The 19,069-nt window shown below is 46.1% G+C and overlaps 1 protein-coding gene across 3 annotated transcripts in view; it reads left to right on the top strand.

Annotated features, from left to right (window-relative positions):
- The window catches only part of NDUFS1 (NADH:ubiquinone oxidoreductase core subunit S1), a 1,009,292-nt gene that overhangs the window by 270,921 nt on the left and 719,302 nt on the right, over positions 1–19,069 (top strand). For all 3 annotated transcript variants that reach the window (XM_069615565.1, XM_069615566.1, XM_069615564.1), the window contains exon 7: positions 15,233–15,363. In XM_069615565.1, coding sequence (XP_069471666.1) covers positions 15,233–15,363 — 131 coding nt within the window. The remainder of the gene's footprint in view (positions 1–15,232; positions 15,364–19,069) is intronic.

Below are 19,069 nucleotides of genomic sequence, written 5' to 3'. Positions count from 1 at the left end.
ACAAGCAAGCACCCACAATAGCCCTAAGGGCCTTAAAACTTATGCAAAAGGCTCATATGCTGTAAGGAAGACACATGTTTGCTTTCAATTATAAACATGGGAACTTTAAATCCAACTTGGAGGCCACCGTATAGCTCAGTTCTTAAGAACCTAGCCATGCGGTCTAGTGCGTTGGGTGCGGCTGGGCCTGGGACTACTTTACCTGGGCTATTTAAACCACACCCAAATAGAACACGCTTCGCGTTATTCTGCATCTAGTAGTGTGACGCTCACCGTGTGCAGCTCCTGGTCTACAGCAGCTTCCTCCAGTCCTACAAGAACAAGATTACTCTGCCTTACCTGTGAGTACACAATCCAGCATCTCAACCATCCCTCGCTGGAAGACTGCAACCTGTGGAAATAGAGAGAAGACCAGCATCAACATCACCCACCTGTGAGTACTAGCTGGAGGAATTCCTGCAATCCGCTGTCGCTGCCTCCGCTCGAACATCGCAACCTGAAATAACAAGAAAGGGAATAATAATAATAAATACGCGCGGTTTCAGAACATCGAATTTCATTATTCTTACCTGAATTCCGTCGCACTACGTTGCGCTTCCATCCAGAACACCACAGCAGCATACTGCAAGGGAAAGGGAGAAATATTCAGGTTTGTTTTCAACATTTAACAAACGCGCTGCGCTCAATGCATTACTTACCTTAACGGATTCCTGGGCCCAGGTTTCATCGTTCTCTCGTCCACTCGTAGCTCCACAGTGGCCTGTGAGGAGGAGAACACAGGTTAGCTTTAAATAGACAATAAAAGAACGCAGCGCTTCACGCTTTCTCTTACCTAAAGCGTGCATCTCCACCCGGAACGCCAGCACCAATATACTTCACACCTGTAAAGAAGGAAATAAAGACATTAATGAAACTTCTGCAAACCACCATGCAAGAGCAGACAAAGACTGATAAAACATCAAACCTACCCGTCTACAGCAGACTTGGGGTCACAGCAGGCCTGGACCCGAAGGAAGGCGCACTGCACCAGTGAAGTAACTGGGTTGGAGCGCCAGCAAACGCTAAGCACCCCTGCACAAGAAACACAGGACGGATAACTCGCCATACTCGAAAATAAGGTGAGAAAGACTCAGTGGGAGGGGGATCGGTTTTAGGGAGGTGGGAGATTCACCCACTAAAGACAGTTATTAGAAATCCTCCCTCCTGTATTGCAGATTCATTATTTCCACGTTGGGCAACTACTTATCCAGGGTTCCAGATCTCGGAGCTTTCCAGACGCCCCCGGGGATATCAGGGGAGCGTGACAGGTGGGCCCATTCTACGTCACGGTGGCACTTCCGAGGGGACCTTTCTCTGCGATACAGCTACTGCATCTAGGCGGCAATCCGCTCAAGGGAGGTCATTAGAGAGGCTGTATACAGGACAGATATTCAGCGGCATATCAAGTCTACATGTGATCCGAAAGGCGGGTTGCGGGCCGTTCTGTTGCTGGCATGGAGTGTGGCCCTCCACCAAGCCGCTCAGCCGTATACACAGTGTTTCTCCCATGAGCCGGGATCCAGCACAGTGGCAGTCGGCCCATCCGTGCACCACTGCTTAACGTCTCGAATCGGAGCACAATCAGGTGTTCTCTGCTTGTCAGTGCAGGAGCAACATCAACCTGTGGGCATCTTGGTCAGGCTCACGAGTGCCCCGATCACTCATAATTTTCTACATTTTTTTGTAGATCTTCAGGGCTATCGAACAATGGTTCATGTTTCATTTTGGCGTGGCCTAATATCAGCCATGTGAAAACTCTGGGTGCAGTAATGCATATTTTCCCGAAGGATTTGTCATTGATAAGAGTTTGGTCGTCGGATATAGCATCCAACCACATAAATCTGTCGGAACTGTTGGCAGTATTCGAAGCACTGAAAGCCTTCCAGACACAACTGCAAGGGAAGACAGTCCTTATCCTCAGACAGAACCACAGCCATGTATTATCTGAACAAACGGAGGGCACTCGCTCTCCAGGGCTGTTCAAACTGTCCCAGAAAATTTGGAAAATTTGTAAGTGGGCTCACAAACACATGTTCCTGTTGTCGCAACATTTTCCAGGGGAACTCAATCTTCTGGCAGACTTACTCGGCAGAGATTTCCCACTACCCATGGAGTACGAATGGCGATTACACGAAGACATAGTCTCCAATGTTTTCGCAGAATGGGGCTTCCCAGAGAGTGACCTGTTCGCAACTCTGGAGAACACTCCATGCCAAGACTACGTCTCCAGGTACCCCCAGAACCATTCCAAGGGGAACGGACTCTGATCACATGGTCAGGGAAATTTGTTTACCCTCGCCTCCATCCATTCCCCCCCCCCACCCCCCTATCCGGCGCAACAAGATGCACTTGGAACCAGTCACCATGATATTGGTGGCCCCCATGTGGGCCCGCCAACCCTGGTTCGCTCATCTGATGGAGATGTCTCTATCTCCCCCAGGGAAACTACCTTGGGAGGCACTCCACCCATGCCCGCAAACATTGAACTTAGCGGCCTGGCTTCTGAGGTCATAGAGTTCGGACACCTGCAACACCCTCAGAGATGCATGGACCTACTTAGGGAAGCGAGAAAACCTAACACCCGATATTGCTATTCCAGTAAATGGAAACGCTTCGTTATCTGGTGCAAGAACAAGGGGGTCAATCCCATTGACTGCTCTCCCACCCACACTGTATTGTAGCTGACTCGCTTACTTAACTCAGTGCTGGTTTTTAATTCCCTTAAGGTTCCCTTAGCTGCTCTCTCAGCCTACACTACGTCACAACAGAAGGGGTCGTGGAGGAAGATACCAGTTGAGGCTTTCATGGAAGGGGTCAAGAGGATTCATCCCCCCCATTTCTAATCCAGCTCCCGGATGGGACCTGAATGTGGTATTAACCAGACTTATGGGGTCTCCATTTGAACCTATGCATAAGGCAAGTCTCGAAGATCTTACCTATAAAATAGCCTTCCTAGTGGCTATCACTTCTATTGGAAGTGAACTTCAGGCCTTTTCAGTTCTAGACCCTTTTGTTACAGTTCAGAGGTAAGGTGGTTCTGCGCACTCACCCCTCGATTTGTGGCTAGATTTATTTCCAAATTTCATGTGAACCAATCAATAGAACTGCCTACTTTCTTTCAGAACCCTACTAACATGGCTGAAAGAAGCCTACACACATTAGATGTGCGTAGGGCAGTCATGTTTTACCTGGACAGAACTAAACCACTGAGAAAGACAAACCAAATTTTTGTTTCAGTGGCAGCTGGTAGAGAAGGGGATCCTGTCTCTAAATCGGCAATCTCAAGGTGGATTGTCAAATGTATCACACTCTGTTACACTCTTGCTAAGAAAGAACTGCCCTTCAAGCCTAGAGTGCATTTTACTCAAGGCACTGGGGCTTCCATAGCATTCATTGCAAATGTTCCCCTAGAGTCCATTTGCAAAGCGGCAACCTGGAGTTCTGTATACACCTTTACAAAACATTATTGCCTAGACACTCATTCCAGGTCTGATTCTCAGGTGGTACAAGCAGTACGAAGACATCTTTTCACTACTGTTGCTTCTCACAACCCACCTCCAACTCCAGGTACTGCTCCGCTAGTCTATGCACAGCATGTGATTCTAAGCAGATTAACAAGCATCAGAAGACATGCATTACTTACCGTAAAAGAATTTCTGATGATTGTATCTGCTTAGATTCACATGTGTCCACCCTTCCTCCCTGCTCGGATGGAAGGAACATAGAAGTCTTACTAATTTCTCTCTCTTCTGTACTCACTCACGATACTCATAGGCTCCCTCACGGCAGATAAAATACAATCAGAGGGACCTCGACGCGTGAGGGATTTTGGGTTCACGTCACGTAGGGAAAGTGTTGTAGGCATGCCCATGTCAGCGTCCCCTTTCGATTCTCGAAAGACAAGATGCAATACTCTGCGGTTAAAACTGGATGTCGGACTATATGCACAGCATATGTATCTAAGCAGATACAATCATCAGAAATGCTTTTATGGTAAGTAATGCATGTCTTATAAAGCGCCTACACAAAGGCAAGTGTTAAGCGCTCAAGGAGGGTGGAAACATGGGGGAAAAACAGTCGCTCTGAGGCCTTGAAATTCTGAGACGAGAAGTCTGCACAGGCAGAGTAAGTGCATGTGATACATTTAACAGTTGAGACACAGCAAATGGGCCTGACGACGATTCTGTAGTTTTAGCAAGTGCAATTAAGAGGTGAAGACAAGGGGGAACAGACTATCTTCAGGCAGAGTGTTTTCGGATCGTGCAGGTGCACAGATGGTTACAGGGAGAGGGAGGTCCCAGTGCCGCCAGTCGAGGAGGAGGAGGAGGAGGAAGATAGTTGCGTGTCATCCACGTAACACTGGAAGTTAGAGGTGAAAGTTGTAATCCTAAATGGCAAATGGTGTACCTCGTAAAATGTAAATTTTAACGAAAATCTAGATTTTAATTAACATGTTGAATTTTATCCAACTTATTTTTTCAGTTGGGTACTGATATATTTTTTTTCCTTCCCACATTTACATATTTGTGTCCTACGGATGTGTGTGCGCGCCATGGCTACATTCTTACTGTGAATGGGTTCTGCAACCAGAACTGGAAGTTAACCATCAGTAATGGAACAGTAATGACCATATTCTGGGACGATCGCAAAGCACCAGTTTGCCAATTTGCACTGCCAATGATACAGAGCAGCATGCCACCATTTATGGTATGAATAAGTACGGATGGCAAAGTGCTGCATTTCGACGTGAAAGGAGAATCTTTTTCATCACAAATGGAACGACATGTGCATCCATACAAAAACCAAAAAGAAGTGCATTTGATTTTACCACACAGAACTTGGACTTCACAATTCAAGTACAGATCGATTAAGGCAATCTGAAACCTTTTAATGGAATGTGACACTCAAACTATGGCTTGCCAATAAACTTTTTCTAGTAATCATTAGGTTCTCAAAGATTTAAAAGATTCCTTGGATGTAATGTTTTATGTTGAACTTGAATGTAAAAATGTCACGACTTGGTAAAATCCTGACTATTAGTGTTTTCTTAAGTGTAAGTTGTCTTCGTTTTGTGAAAAGAAAGTAAACTTTTATTGCGTTTGTGTGTTTGGTTTTCGTTGGTGAATGTGATGACGGGGTACGTTTTGGATAAGCTGTGCACCAACGTCATGAGAAGAGGTGGAGCATATTGGTTTGACATGTCGCTGCCAACTTGAGGGGTGGGCTGATTTACTGCTGCCAGGGCACTTTAATTTAGGGCTCAACATATAAGATCAGCACAAGATGGCAGTTTCCGACCCGTACGTTTCACATGTGTAAATGTGAGAAAAACAAAGGTAAGATATATTGGAAATGAAATTCAGATCGATCGACATATGCGGGCCAATACAATTCCTGAGAGACTTCCCCTTTAAAGCGCTAAATGAACATAGTATAATGTATAGTCAGATGCTAATCGAATGATGTACCTCAAACTACTGATTTAAGTACCTCGAGTAGCAATGTGTTTATAGTTTGTTTTTTAAAATGACTGAAACTGGTCTGCGCTCTTAAAGTGGGTGGAAGAAACTTTCAAATAGACACAGCTTGGCTTGAAAATGTTGCCACCTGTGCTTTTTAGATTAAGCAAACATGCGTTAAAGAGATGTGCTTTTGGAGTTTGTTGGTTGCTATTTGGTTGGTAAAGGCAATCTTATTAGAGAGGTAAGAGGTTGTATTAGTTTGGAAGATACATTTGTGAGTTAAAATGCCCAATTAAAAACCAAATAATAAGTTCCTGTATTGGTAAGCAGGGACGTTTATTAAAGATAAGGGATGGTTTGGGAAAAAGTGGAGCATTAACTGGTCTTTGCAATTTTGTTTTGAAGAATTGAAGTTACAAAATGTTTTGTACCGCCCATGTAAAAGGTTTTACAGCAATTTTATTTTGAGCCAATTATTGCTCTTGCTGTACAACCCAATGGGATTAAATCTTCCTGTACAGATGACAATACAACAATAGTACTTTGTAAAATTATTATTTAGTCGATTTAGGTAGTTGTGGCTAAATGGGAATCATAATCGACACAACATTTTTTGACTTTGGGTGGAATTGGAAGAGCGAGATTACCAATTAGAAAGCGTAGGGGATTATTTCCCCTCTTTCTTGCATTGGCTAGATTACAAATCAGAAACTCAGTTTTAGAGCTATCTAGAAGACCATTTAGGTGTTCATAATGGACTGAATTTTGAGCAGTCTGGTCCGTGTAGATCATGATTTACCATGCGCTTGAAGTAGTGTTAGGTAACCTCTCATTAGCAGTGACTTCCTACAGCAAGTACTGGTTTTCAGTAAGGGGATTCTTGAGGGACTTTGCAAGTACTGGTTTTCAGTAGGAGCATTCTTGAGGAACCACTGCATCTTGTATTATCTTTGTCAGGAGTAATGATCCCCCAACAAGATATTGGTGCTCTGATTAGGAAGAAATGCTGAGAACCAACATAGTACATAGACTCCCTGGCCATCAGGATGAGTACCTAGAATCGTTTGGTGGTCAAGGTTGCCACATGCAGCTTGGCCCTATGCTGAACGTCTTTGTGCAGGAGAATCTTGATTGAAACCCCCTAATCTTCCTGCCTGCCTTCTGTGCTGAACTCTTTGTGGGCAGCCTTTGTTGCCCTTCTGAGGTCCGTCCTTCCTGTAGCTTGCCTGGATGATTGACCTTTGAGTGATTGAGCCCACTACCAGTGCCTGGTCTTTTGTACTGGTATGTAAAGAAGGAATGCAAGACCTCGGGTTCTGTGTTGACTATGCAGTTTGAAGTTCTATCACTAAGACAGATGCTCTCCCTTTGTTCAGGGCTATGATGAGAAGCCTCCTATATGGATGCGCATTAATGTGCTGTTGCTGCTCTGGTAACTAGTCGTCTACATTGTGGACACTGGGCATCCCACTCCTGCAGCTGTTCGTCAGGGAAGCATTCCCGCTGCCCTGTCTATCCATCTTTCAAATGTAATTTTTTACCTTGATGTTTTCAAGCTTTCAGAATTGTTTCACATGTTTGGCCAAGCACAAGTTGAAAAATATGTGCTATTGATGCTGTTTCACTTAGTGGGAATGTGGTAAATTCCGTGCACAATCTATACAAAGGAGAATATAGTATTAAAATTGAACCGAGTTCAAACATCCACTATGATCAAGCATTAATTCTAGTAACTTGAGTCATAAGAAGCAAGAGCAAGTAGGATATTACATTGATGTGCAAACAAGGATAAAAAAAACAATTGGACAATGTTAGGTAAGATTTTCATATATGTGATAAATCTTCCTGACCTGTGTCAATCCCAGAACCTTTTGCTGGTCTTGATTATTTTTCCCTTGTCCCTAGGTTAGTGGGAATCTTTTTCCCCTCTCCCCTTGTCTTTTACTTTGGGGGCAACCTTTTTATGTCTCGCCTTGTTTCTTGTGTCTTCTGCCGTCTTAGGCGGGAAAGATCCTGGTTGAAGTTTTGTCTTCGGCGGGAGCCCTTTGTGTTCCCCACCGAGGCGCTAGAGTGTATTGAATTTATTTATATAGCGCCTATACACAGGAAAATGTGTCAAAGTGCTGCAGGAGGGTGGGAACAAGGGGAAAAACACTTGTTCGGAGTCCTTGAAATTCTGAGACGATAAATAGTCTGCACAGGCACAATAAGTGCGTAATATACATTTAACATTTAAGACACCGCAAATCGGCCTGACAGCGATTCTGCAGTTTTAACAGTGCAAAGGGGGAGAAGACTGGGGAGAACAGACGGACGGTGTTCAGGTACATTGCATTTGGATCGTGCAAGTGCATAGACAGTAACAAGGGAGGGGCGGTCCGAGTGCACCCAGTCGGTGTAGGCTGGGGTAAGTGCAGAAAGAGCCACTCTATTGGGTTATTTCTAAGTGCTGTGAAGGTTGGTGGATGTAGGCCCTTGAGGCAAGTGCGAGAGAGGACTGGTGGGGGTGCCCGGGGCTGGTGAGACTCTCAGGTACACCAGGCAGCCAGTCAGCAAGCTGTAGGGGAAGAATAGGGAGAGATGCAGAGGGCTAGGTTAGCAGGGTAGAGGGAGACCAAAGAAGAGGAAGGTCTTGAGGAGTTTCCGGAACTTAAGAAGGTCGGGCTCAAGACGGAGGGTAGCAGGGAGGCTATTCCCGAGGGAGGCACCTGCTGAGGATAAGTATCTCCCTCAAAATCTGTCTGTGAAGGCAGGAAGTGAGGGAGGAGTGCAAAACTTTGCAGCCTCTCTTACACCTTTCCTGAAAGGAACCATTCCTACTGTGGAGCTGGTTGTCCTGATTGGACAGCCATCCACCCCTTTCTGCAGGGAGAATTTGCAGAGGGTATGCTGTAGTTCCTGATAAATAGTCAGATTCTGGAAGCTGCTGACAAGTCGACCACTGGAACCAAATCCGAAGAAGATGAAGAAAAGACTTCTATAACAAATTCCAGCGACCGGATAGCCTGCTCTGTAACCAGTGCCTGTTGTACCCCTTCCTTCCAATCGACCTCGGAAAACGACAACTCGACGACGGCAGGTAGATTTAGAAAGAGGCTGTTGCAGTAGTCCAGCCTAGAGAGAACCAGAGCTCTGGAGACAGTGAGCAGGAAGAATACCTCTGAGGAAGGGCAGCTGGTAGAGAGTGGAGTCGAAGATGACCCTGAGGTTGTTAGCCTCAGAGGTGGGAGCAGGAAGAGGGCCCCGAGTGGCCGGTCAGAGAGTGACGGGAAAAGAAGGGGCAGGTGAGCCGATGAGGATCTCCATCTTACTGGCATTAAGGCAGAGATCATTGGCGGCACACCACTTCTGGATTGCAGACAGACAATCCGGGATGAGAGAGGGTGAAGAGGCGGCTGAGGTGAGCCTGAAAGTAAGCAAAGTCATCCGCATAGCACTGAATGTGGGAGCAGAGTGCAGCTATGTGGTGGGCGAGAGGTGCCAGGTATTGGTTGACCAGCCAGGGAGAAGGATTAGACCCCTGGGGTACACCACAGGTAGAGAGTGAGAAAGAGGAGAGGAAGGACCCAAGTTGGACATGCGAGGGTCGGTCAGAGAGGAAAGGGGTCAGCCAGGCCAAGGCGCGATCAGTGATAAACCGGTTATAACGGAGCCGGTTGAGCAGGATGGCTTGGTTGACCTATCAAAAGGAGAAGATGGAGTAGGATGAGGACATAGTGGTGGTTTGCATGAAGGTTAGAGGGCAGGTCTTCACGGATGTTCAGGAGAGCAGTTTCCATGCTGTTGTATGCTGTGAAGCCAGATTGATGGTCATGGAGACAACCAACAGATTCAATGTGAAGATTAAGCTGGGACATGGCCAGCTTTTCCAAGAGTTTGTCCAGGAAAGGAGTAATCGAGATTGGCCGATGTTAGCCGGACAGGAGGGGTCGGCTTAGCGTTTCTTGAGAAGAGGGTGCACAAGAATGCTTCAAGGGGGGGGGCAAGAGAAGGTTCCAGTTGTGAAAGAGTGGTTGCAGATGTCCGCCAAGGCTAGAACATGTGGTCTTTGATTGTTCTGGATGAACAGGGAAGAACCTGTTTTGACAAGACTTTCATAGATCGGAGAGGTCTAGAAACCTTGTCAGAGATGAACAAAGGAAGAGAAGGGAGGAGGAGAGGTGGCCGCAGGAAGGCCAAAGGTAGAGGAGGAGAGGAGGGACAGGATGTCCTGGGTTTTTTAGATGAAGTGTGAAGCCAAGGCCGTGCAGAGAGCCTAGGAGGGGACAGGAGAGGTAGAGACTGCAGCAGGATTGGCCAGCTCTTTGCAGATTTTAAAGAGTTTGTCCGAGTTGTTAGATGCTGCAGAGACGCAGGCTTGGATGTGAGCTCTCTTCTTAGTGTGGACAGTCGGTACTGCCTTTGGAGCAGGCGGCAGGCCAGTTTGTCAGAGGATGCACAAGATGCCAGCCATTTCCTCTCATCCACCCTACACTTGCGTTTAAGGGTGACGAGGTCTGAGTCGTACCACGAGTTGCACTTTGCTTTGGGCTTCAAGCAGCTCCTCATGACACGGGCAGGAATATCAAGAGTCAGAGATAGAAGAGTGGAAGTTGGAGAGGGCTGTGTCCAGATGAGTCAGCCAGAGGTGCAGGAGAATGAGAGGAAGTGGCGGCGAAAGCCTCAACTGACGCACGCTTCATGGGTCGGATGACTGAGAAGGTGGGTGGCAGTGTGGCGGTTGGCTCGGCCGGAGGGGTAGAGAGAGAGATGAGGAGAAAATGGTCACGCCAGGAGAGAGAGGAGTGTTAAGAGGGTTATAAAGGGGAGGTCTGAGATCAGAACATCCAGAGCGTGCCCTGCAGAGTGAGTCAAGCCAGAGGGAAGAATAGAGCGAGAAAGAGTCGCAGAGATTGCGGAAGAGTCCAGAGGAGGGACAGGAAGCATCCAGGTGGATGTTGAGGTCTCCAATGAGGAGGAGTTGAGTAGTCGAGGCCAGAATGGAGGAGGAGAGGTCCGCCCACTCGGAGAGAAAGGAGGTTACCTGACCAGGTGGTCAGTTGATAGTAGCCACAGTGAGAGAGCGGTCAGGAGAGAGAGAGCCTACAGACCAGGCATTCAAAGGAGGATTAGGCCTGCATAGGAATGACGGAGGAAAGGATCCACTCTGGGAAGATCAAGTCTACACCCCCACCGGGACGGTTGGATGTGAGCACGGAGGGGATCTTGTAGCCATCAGGGAGGAGAGTGTCAAAAGTCGTGACAGATCTAGCTTTGAACCATGTCTCGGTAATACAGAGGGCATCAAGGTTGAGTTCTTCCAGGAGAGGACAGATGTCAGAGGAGTGTTTGACATCTGATTGCGAGTTTAGAGTAGCAGTGTGGAAAAGGTTGCCACCCTTGAAAGACTTCTGGGGAGGGGTGCAGGTCAGAGGTACTCCCTGCGGAAATGTAAAGCAGCCTGAGGGTGTGCAGACGAGGAAGGAGGAGAGGGCAAGGTAGTCAACGCGGAGGAGGAAGATGCCAGAGAGATGGCAAGGAAGCCGGAGAAGGAAATAAGGGACAGCCGGAGAGGAAAGGAAGTGGAGGCGGCGCCGGAAGCGTCTATCAAAGAGGAGGTTGGCCTAAGGCCCTTGGACCAAGACAGTGCCATTTAGGTAAACATTAATGATGATCATAGAGGCGTGGAAGGGGGCCAAGAGGACCTCTCACCGGGGGCCACCATTAATGGGAGTGGAGGAAAAAGGAGAGGGCACAGAGACCCTATGTGGAGTCCATAGGTCTGGCGAAGGACCGACAAAGAGGATGTCAGTGAGGGTCTGTCTGGAGGAAGCGCTGGTATAGGTATCGGCGATAGGGAGGCCTGGGTTGGAGACCAGGATGTCCTTTTTGAACTTCTTCCTACCAGACCTAGTGAGAAGGACAGGATAGTCAATAGAGAAGCAGCTAGAGAAGATAGGAGAGACAGAGGGCACCATAGAGGATGCAGGGGAGGGAGACAGAGAGGGGGAGAGGTGAGGGTGGGGGAACACAGAAGGGGGGGGAACACAGAAGGGGGGGAAAACTAGGGGCAGTTACAAGAGCAGACGAGACACAAACGAGACAGGAACAATTTAGTAAACCACAATGGGCTCGAAGAGACAAATAAGAGCAGTCAAGAAACTAAACCAGTTAACAGAATAAGAACGAGGGAACCTGAATGAAAAATGTTCAGACTACCACTATGTCCAATTTCTTTTTAAAACGTACTGACTGAAAGCCCAAAGGGCTGAGAATTCACCAATTTAAAGGGTTGACTGCGTGGCATATAGTTTCACTCTTCAAACAATCAATTTGAGTTAGCAGAATGAGTTATATCCAGTTGCCAATGAGCACATGGTTACCTCATTGAGGGAACAATATAAAGGAGTTTACAAAACATTCTTTTAGGGAGGTTTTTCTGAAGCACCCTGTTAAGTGGCTCAAAAAAAGATCAAACCTGAAGGTGTGCTCAATGTGTCCAAGTTTGTTCACACTCCCTCAATGATTGTCTCACAGAACAGTCTGACTTCACTCTTAAGAGGGAGGTGGCCGTTAAGGTACAGTTAGCAAAATCCACATATTATATATTCGGTCTGGAAATCGGAAACGCACATGAAGGCAAATGCGTTGGGCTGAGATCAGAAACACACATGAAGGCAAATGCGGTAGGCTAAGATCAAAAACACCTTATATCTCCAGTGTGCTGACTTCCTGTTTTAATTAGTTGCTTTTTAACATAATTCTTCATTGATATTATGCATATCCAATAATGCTTCATAATGGACAGTTCAGCTATGTCGAATATGTTTACATAAGTACCCAACAAATTATAACAATTCTTGTTTTCTCAATACATCAATAACTAACTATTGCCAACACGTATTTCACACTTGGGTGGATAACAACTATTGCTCAATGGGCTTTTTCATATCAACCATCCAAATGTATCATTTATTTGTGACCTACCCGCGTTACCCTTCAACGTATCTAACTTTCTTCTATTATGAAGGGATACAGTTACAGTATGACTTTTAAGAACACAGTTCAGAGCTAGTAAAGTAATTCCTACTTTCTAGAGGAGAATTAAGCTACTCAGGGATCAGTATGAACACAGTAAACTTTTTTAGAAGTGCAACGAAGCAGTTCAGGGAAAGCATACCGTTTAAGAAGCACTTTAGCAAAACAGATAGGGGTGATGGCTGGACCGTTTAGAATTAATCTTAACCTCTGGCATTGCTCTGGGCACACCTCCAGACCAGCGTTCTTCACCTGCCAAGCCATTACAAAAGGGGAAAGACAATATGCAAATCAGTCTTGATCCCACCCCAGGTGGTCACTGCTTGGTCACTTCCCTTCTGCACGAGATCACAAGCATCCCCAAACAGATTTCAGCCTTGTTGGGCATCATCAAGGAGGAGTAGCTTGGGTCTCTAGGCCAAGCAGGCACGGGACCCACGTCTGGGCATACCCGTCCCACTTGGGGTGACTACAGCAAAACAAAAGGGGTGATGATCTCTTGCAGAAGGGATGTGACAAAGCACTTTGGGCTAGACTGCCCCTTTTGGGATCGGACCAAGCCTGATTTGCTTATGATCTTTTCTCTTTTGTAATGATTTAGCAGGCGAAGAAAGATAGACTGGAGTGTTGCCCATAGCAATGCCAGCGGTTCGGATTAATTCTAAACCTTCCAGCCATCGCCTCTTTTGTTTTGCTGTAGTCGCCCTGAGTGGGACGGCTCGGGGTCCCTGGATAATTTGTAATTGGTTATTTATAATACGCTTAATACCCAGAGGTTTCTAAGCATGGACCCGGGGATTGAACCTGTGTTGCTCTGTGTCGCCTTGCCCCTGAGCTATCCTCGCGGGTATTGGCGGATAGCATCCCAGCAAAGTTGCTGCTCGCCGAGGGATGGCACGAAATGCAGATCTTCCTGAGACTAGTGGGTCGCCCCAGCCTCTTGGACAGTTGTCATTTTCGGGACCCCCAGGTCGATTGGAAAGAGGGGGTAAAACGGGCACCGGTTACACAGCAGGCTCTCCATCCTCTACAACTCATCCAGAACAGGACTGCAAGACTTGTCCTTGGCCACAAGCCCAGGAACCGTATCTCCAGCCCTGCAATCTCTCCATTGGCTCCCAGTGGCAGTAAGGATCAAGTTCAAGACCCTCTGATTTGTCAACAAGGCCTTTTGGGGCTTGGGACTGCAATACCTCCAACTCTTTCTTCTGAAAAAGCTTCCTACTCTAGCTCTTCGCTCCTCCGCCTCCAACTCCTTGAGGGTCAGTCGCTTCTCCAAGCAACGAGTTGGGGGCAGATCTTTCTTCGGCTGGCGCCTCCCTCTGGAACAGCCTCATGGCCTCTCTGAAACTTGAGTGGAACCATCTCCGGTACCAAAAGCACCTCAAGACCTTACTCTTTGCTTCTGCCTTCTCTCTTCCTCTCCCCTGCTGTTCTCCTGTCTGATACTGCACTGGTCACCTGGCTACCCTCTGAACTCGGGGCCCAGGTCCCTACCCGTCCAGTTACACCTGCACTGCCTCTTGGCATCCCCTGCTCTGTGGTCTGTATCTGTAACCCTACAATCCCCTTCCTGCACTGTTGTCTGCACTTTTAACACTCGCACTTGCCACCCGATGGCTGCACTCCTTGTTGTTCTGATTCCATGACCTGCACTTGCCCATCCCCCCACACTTCTCCCCTTCCCTCTCCCCTGCACTTGTGCGATTTCAATGCCACTAGGCCTAGTAAGATCGTTTTTTTTTTTTGTCCTCCCTTGCCTCGTTGTGCCTTGAAACACTTGTGTATATGTGCGTTATAAATGCCAGATCATATCACCCATCCACTGTTCATTCTTAAGTTTATTTCTAATTTATATTAGAACTATCGGTATCCTTTTTCCTAGATCCCCCTCATTCATCGGCTGTTTAATCTGTGTGTACTCTGCAAAGGACGTTTTTACATTACGCAATCCATGGTGTTCCGGAACTCCTTTATTGTGCTACTTATCAAAAAAGCCTGGCAAAAAATAAATGTGAAGTTCTTCTTTTGTAATGTTCAGTTTAATCCTTTGTTACAAAAGACCAGTGAGTGCCTTCTATAAACCCTCGCTTCAAGCATTTTCCTATGGTAATCTGTTTACGTATGTTTGAAATAGGGAAACCTCATATATAACTATGCTGTCTAATGAACACCTACTCTTGGAAGGACTAGCAGTGGATACATTCTCCTCACCCATTACCACTGCTAGCTCACCAACCTTGCCCTTAAAGCAATAGTTCCAAATAGGATAAACTTGCAAGGTGCACATCGAAGAGAAGGGAGGCACAGGCTGGTGACTGTGATGCAAATGAGGAACATGCTAGAAGTTCTGTAGAATTGCTTACAAATATAATGGGACTTAATGTTCTACTGAGGTTGTAACTACTGGGTGCTTGTAGACTAAGGCTGTACTTAAAATGTTCTATTCTGCTAATGCAAACTAACATATCCATTTTAAAGCAGGAAATGGTTTGTAAATGTTGCCCCACCAAAAGATTTTCGAGTCACTGACTGATCATACTGTGAAACAGAGTGTACTATATTGAATGCATGGCTTGTGGGAGTCCCCAGTTCTACATCTCTCTCTGCATGCCTTTGCATTTTATTGGGTAGCTTGTTTTTTCATTTTATTCTGTTTTGTTTACTACTTTAGTTTCTGATCTCTCATAGTCTAGCTTTTCTTTTCTTTTCAGGATCAGTCCATGATGTTTGGTAGTGACAGGAGCAGATTTATGGAGGGTAAACGTGCAGTGGAAGACAAGAACCTGGGGCCACTAGTGAAGACAATCATGACCCGCTGTATTCAGTGTACAAGATGTATCAGGTAACAAACATTTTGTTCACCCTGTTTATGGCCCAGCAGTTTGTGGTCTGTTCAAGATCAGTCTGTGCTCATTGGTTGCTTCATTGAAGGCATTCTCCAAATTACACAGGCAACCAATTAAATGTCACTGTCCTACACTTGCCTAGGTCCCGCATAACAATATGCATTAATGTCTCTTATGCTCATTATGTACACTGCTCTACTGTGCAATGGTACATCATTTGCTTTAGCGAACCAGGAAAATGCAGGCACATCATTCCAGAACTATTGAGGATCATTCATGAGCAATATGACACAACATGAAGTTTTTTTCAAGAACAGTACATTTTTCCCTTTTTGATTTGTTTAGCTTTCCATGAGAATAGTTACAATGTTTTGGACAGCCCTGAGGACCAAAGCGTGTCTCCGCTACTTAGTGACAAAGACTTTAAGTATTTGCTTAGTTTTAAGTAAAACCTTGTGAAGAGGAACTTTAAGGCCTGTGTTCAATGGCCAACATCGCAACAGGATCCCTTTTCTTCTGACCGGCGTCCATAGCATTTCTGCTGCTCACTTTTTCTGTGCCCTCGTCTGATAAGTACAAGGGTGGGGATAGAGGTAAGAGATTACCTATGAGTCATGACCTTGATCGAAGCAAGCTCGTTGTACTTTTTAAATGTCCTTATCTGACCTGTAATAGCTATGGTCGATCAGCCAAGGCAGCCTTTTCTAGAGGGATGTGGGGTGACACAAATACATTATAACATGGCTAATGCCAAACAAAGGAATGTCCACACGAAGTTAGTTAATATATGCGTTTTATCGACTGTTGCAGGCAAGTAAGAAACTTTTATATGCACTCAGCTGGTGTGTATATTATATGCAGGTATCTGTTGAGGCAATCTCTGGTGTTCGCAGGGTAACTAGCATGTGGCCTTAGATGTTTAGCTGGACTGGGGCTAGAGTATCCAAAGGTCTAGTCTGCTGGCTCTAGGCAAGGCTCCGATTCAGATCCCGCTTTCCTTCAGTCGTGACTTTTCTTTCTAATATAGCATTAAGCACCCGTTCCAAGGGCCCAAGTTAAAGGCTGAGCGAAGCTAGGGTGTTTAATGAGGGCCCCGGGACGTTAACACCCATTACAGCCCTTGGAACGGGTGCTTAACACTATTAGCACCCTGGGTTTCCAGTGGGGAAATCCGCAGTGCTAAGAAAATTGTATTTTCATTCAACGAATAGGACCCGCACAATGTCCCGTTCATTGTATGAAAATACTGTCTAAAGATGCCCGCCATGGATCTGGAAGGCAGGGTTTCCATTTCCATGGTGGCCACAGTGCAGCAGCAGAAGGGCCGCGGACGATGAAAAGAGGTAAATGGGACGGGGGATGGGGGTACAGCAGCGAGGGAACCTTAAAAAAAATAAAAAAACAGATAAGTGAGGGTGGCCCGAAGATGGTGCTGAGGGCTGAGGGGTGTGGGAAGCAGCCTCCAGGTTTTGAGATTAGCAGTTTTGTGCCGCGATACAAGGAACCTGATTGGCTGCTCCCTAGCCCTGGGTGCTAATTGGAAATAAAGCTTACTGCTGACTGGTTGTGCCATATACTGGTCTCAATGCCGTGGTTGCCTCACTGTTGGAACATAAGCCTATGTTTGCATTGTAGGGACCTTGCTGTTGGCTAGTTTTCTCTGTACATTGATTTCCTTCATTTTCTGGCCACTGGAGGTCATCCGTTCCCAGAGAGCAACTGCTTTGAGTTCTCTGAATTCTGAGGTGGTTCCAGCTGTGTTGGAGGTCCGCCAGCTGGGGAGAATTGGAACTGAACTGATCTGATCTGATCTGGTCTGGAGAGTACTGTTCTGAGATAGTATGGCAAGAGTGATCCAGTGTGTGCAGCAGATAAGACAATGTAAATGTCTCCATTGCTGGTGTTCTTTGTAGATCAACTTTCCAAAGTTGTGCCAAAGATGTAATGAGTTGCGTGGTAACCCGAAACATGTCTTTGTTCTGTTATTAGTGCTGTTGTCTCTGATTCTTCACCTCACTGTCTCAGTTTCAACACGAGTGCTACAAATCCTGTGGAATTTACGCACAGTTTTTTTATTAGCTGTGTCCCCTTGTTGCGTCATGATCTTGTCTAGAGATTAAATAAAATAATGGAACCAACCATCTCTTTCATGGCAGATATGGAGTGCAGGTGGAAGCTAAATATCAAATCCATTCAAGCTTTTAGCGGTTATTGTAGGACAGAAAAATGACACATCTGTCGAGATTCAAAAGGGATTGTTTTTTATTTGTTTTTTTTTTTAGAGCAGGGTTGGACCGAAGGCCTATAGCTGCTGGGCATCGCAGGCGGGGTGCATACTGGAAGCCATTGGGGGCTTTCTAAAGCAAATAATGCTGGGGATGAGTCAGGACAAAGTGGCGATATCTCCAGGTGTCCAACACCTCCATAGGTTGATGTACAAAAATCATAACGTTCTTGACCTATTCTTAAGTCTGTATCCCTCTCTGGGACATCCTACTCTACAAATTAATATCCCACGGGGTAGCCAACAGAAAGTCCCAAAGTCTAACCTTAACTACTTGGCTTTCCGTCTACACTATGCTGTAACACAAGTTCCAAATGTGGCCAACGCTAAAGAGTTCATATACAGACCTCAAATGTTCATACCTTGACTAATGTAACACATTAGAAAACATTCTCCTGGAAGGCTCCTCCAGGGGTTTACTCACTGTGGGTGGATAAGACTTCCGACCATCTGCTTTCACCCCACATCCCAAGGCGTCTCACAGGATTCAGGCTTTTCGTGACTCTTATCAAACCTTCATTTATTTTCACCTTGAAGTTAAGTTCCCACGTTTCTACTTGTACACTTTCTGGTTTCTCGCCCCCCCCCCTCAGGTCTCTTTACCTTCGGTTCAAGTGTCTTCCGTCCTGAAGGGGGAGATTTCAGCATTCACTTCTGGTCTTGCCTGCATCTTGGGTTTCTCCACACTCGCTACACGTCTTTCCCCAGACCATGGTTTTCTCCTGATTCGCTTGATGCCCCTCACAAACCTTGGATGTGTTCTGATTGACTTGAGGTCCTTTGCAGACCTTGTGGTTCTCAGGATGCACCTTTGGTCCCTCAGACAGTTGGGACGTATTTTTCATTTTGCATTTTCCCCTCCATAAACATCAATGGGACACCCTTCCTTTTGCTATTTTTTTTAACCTTTTCTGACTTTTGTAGGTACGTTAAGCCTTTTTGCTTCATGTACCTTGCTAAGCTGATCTGATTTTGGGGGAATTGATCAGTCCCTTTGGTTATCAGTGCAGGCGAACACAGTTCTCTTTAGTAAAGTTCTTTATTTTTCCCACACACATCACTTTTCCTACACACACCCGTGTCCGTGAAGTGCAATAGGGACACTTTGTCCTATAACTTTTTTTATCAACTTTGCGGTTACTTGCATGATGTGTCCAAGATGGTTATTGTGTTTAAAAAACAAAAAAAAATCTAATTTACGTTTGCATTTTACTGCTTAATGTAAATTAAAGTACAATTTTTCCGCCCGTCCTTTGGCAATCTTTTAGTTTTGACTTTCTTCAGGCAAAGCAGTAGTTGTGTGTGTGTGTGTGACAGGATGTTGGGGGCTGGGTCTATCTGGAGTACCAGACTGATCAGGCTAGCCAGACGTTGTTCTGGGCTACATTGCTGCAACAGTCACCATCCCAAGTGGAGCC

This window comes from Ambystoma mexicanum, chromosome 9 (assembly GCF_040938575.1).
Source record: "Ambystoma mexicanum isolate Mex_15411 chromosome 9, UKY_AmexF1_1, whole genome shotgun sequence".
Classification (NCBI taxonomy): Eukaryota; Metazoa; Chordata; class Amphibia; order Caudata; family Ambystomatidae; genus Ambystoma; species Ambystoma mexicanum.
This window is presented reverse-complemented; position numbering and strand designations above follow the sequence as displayed.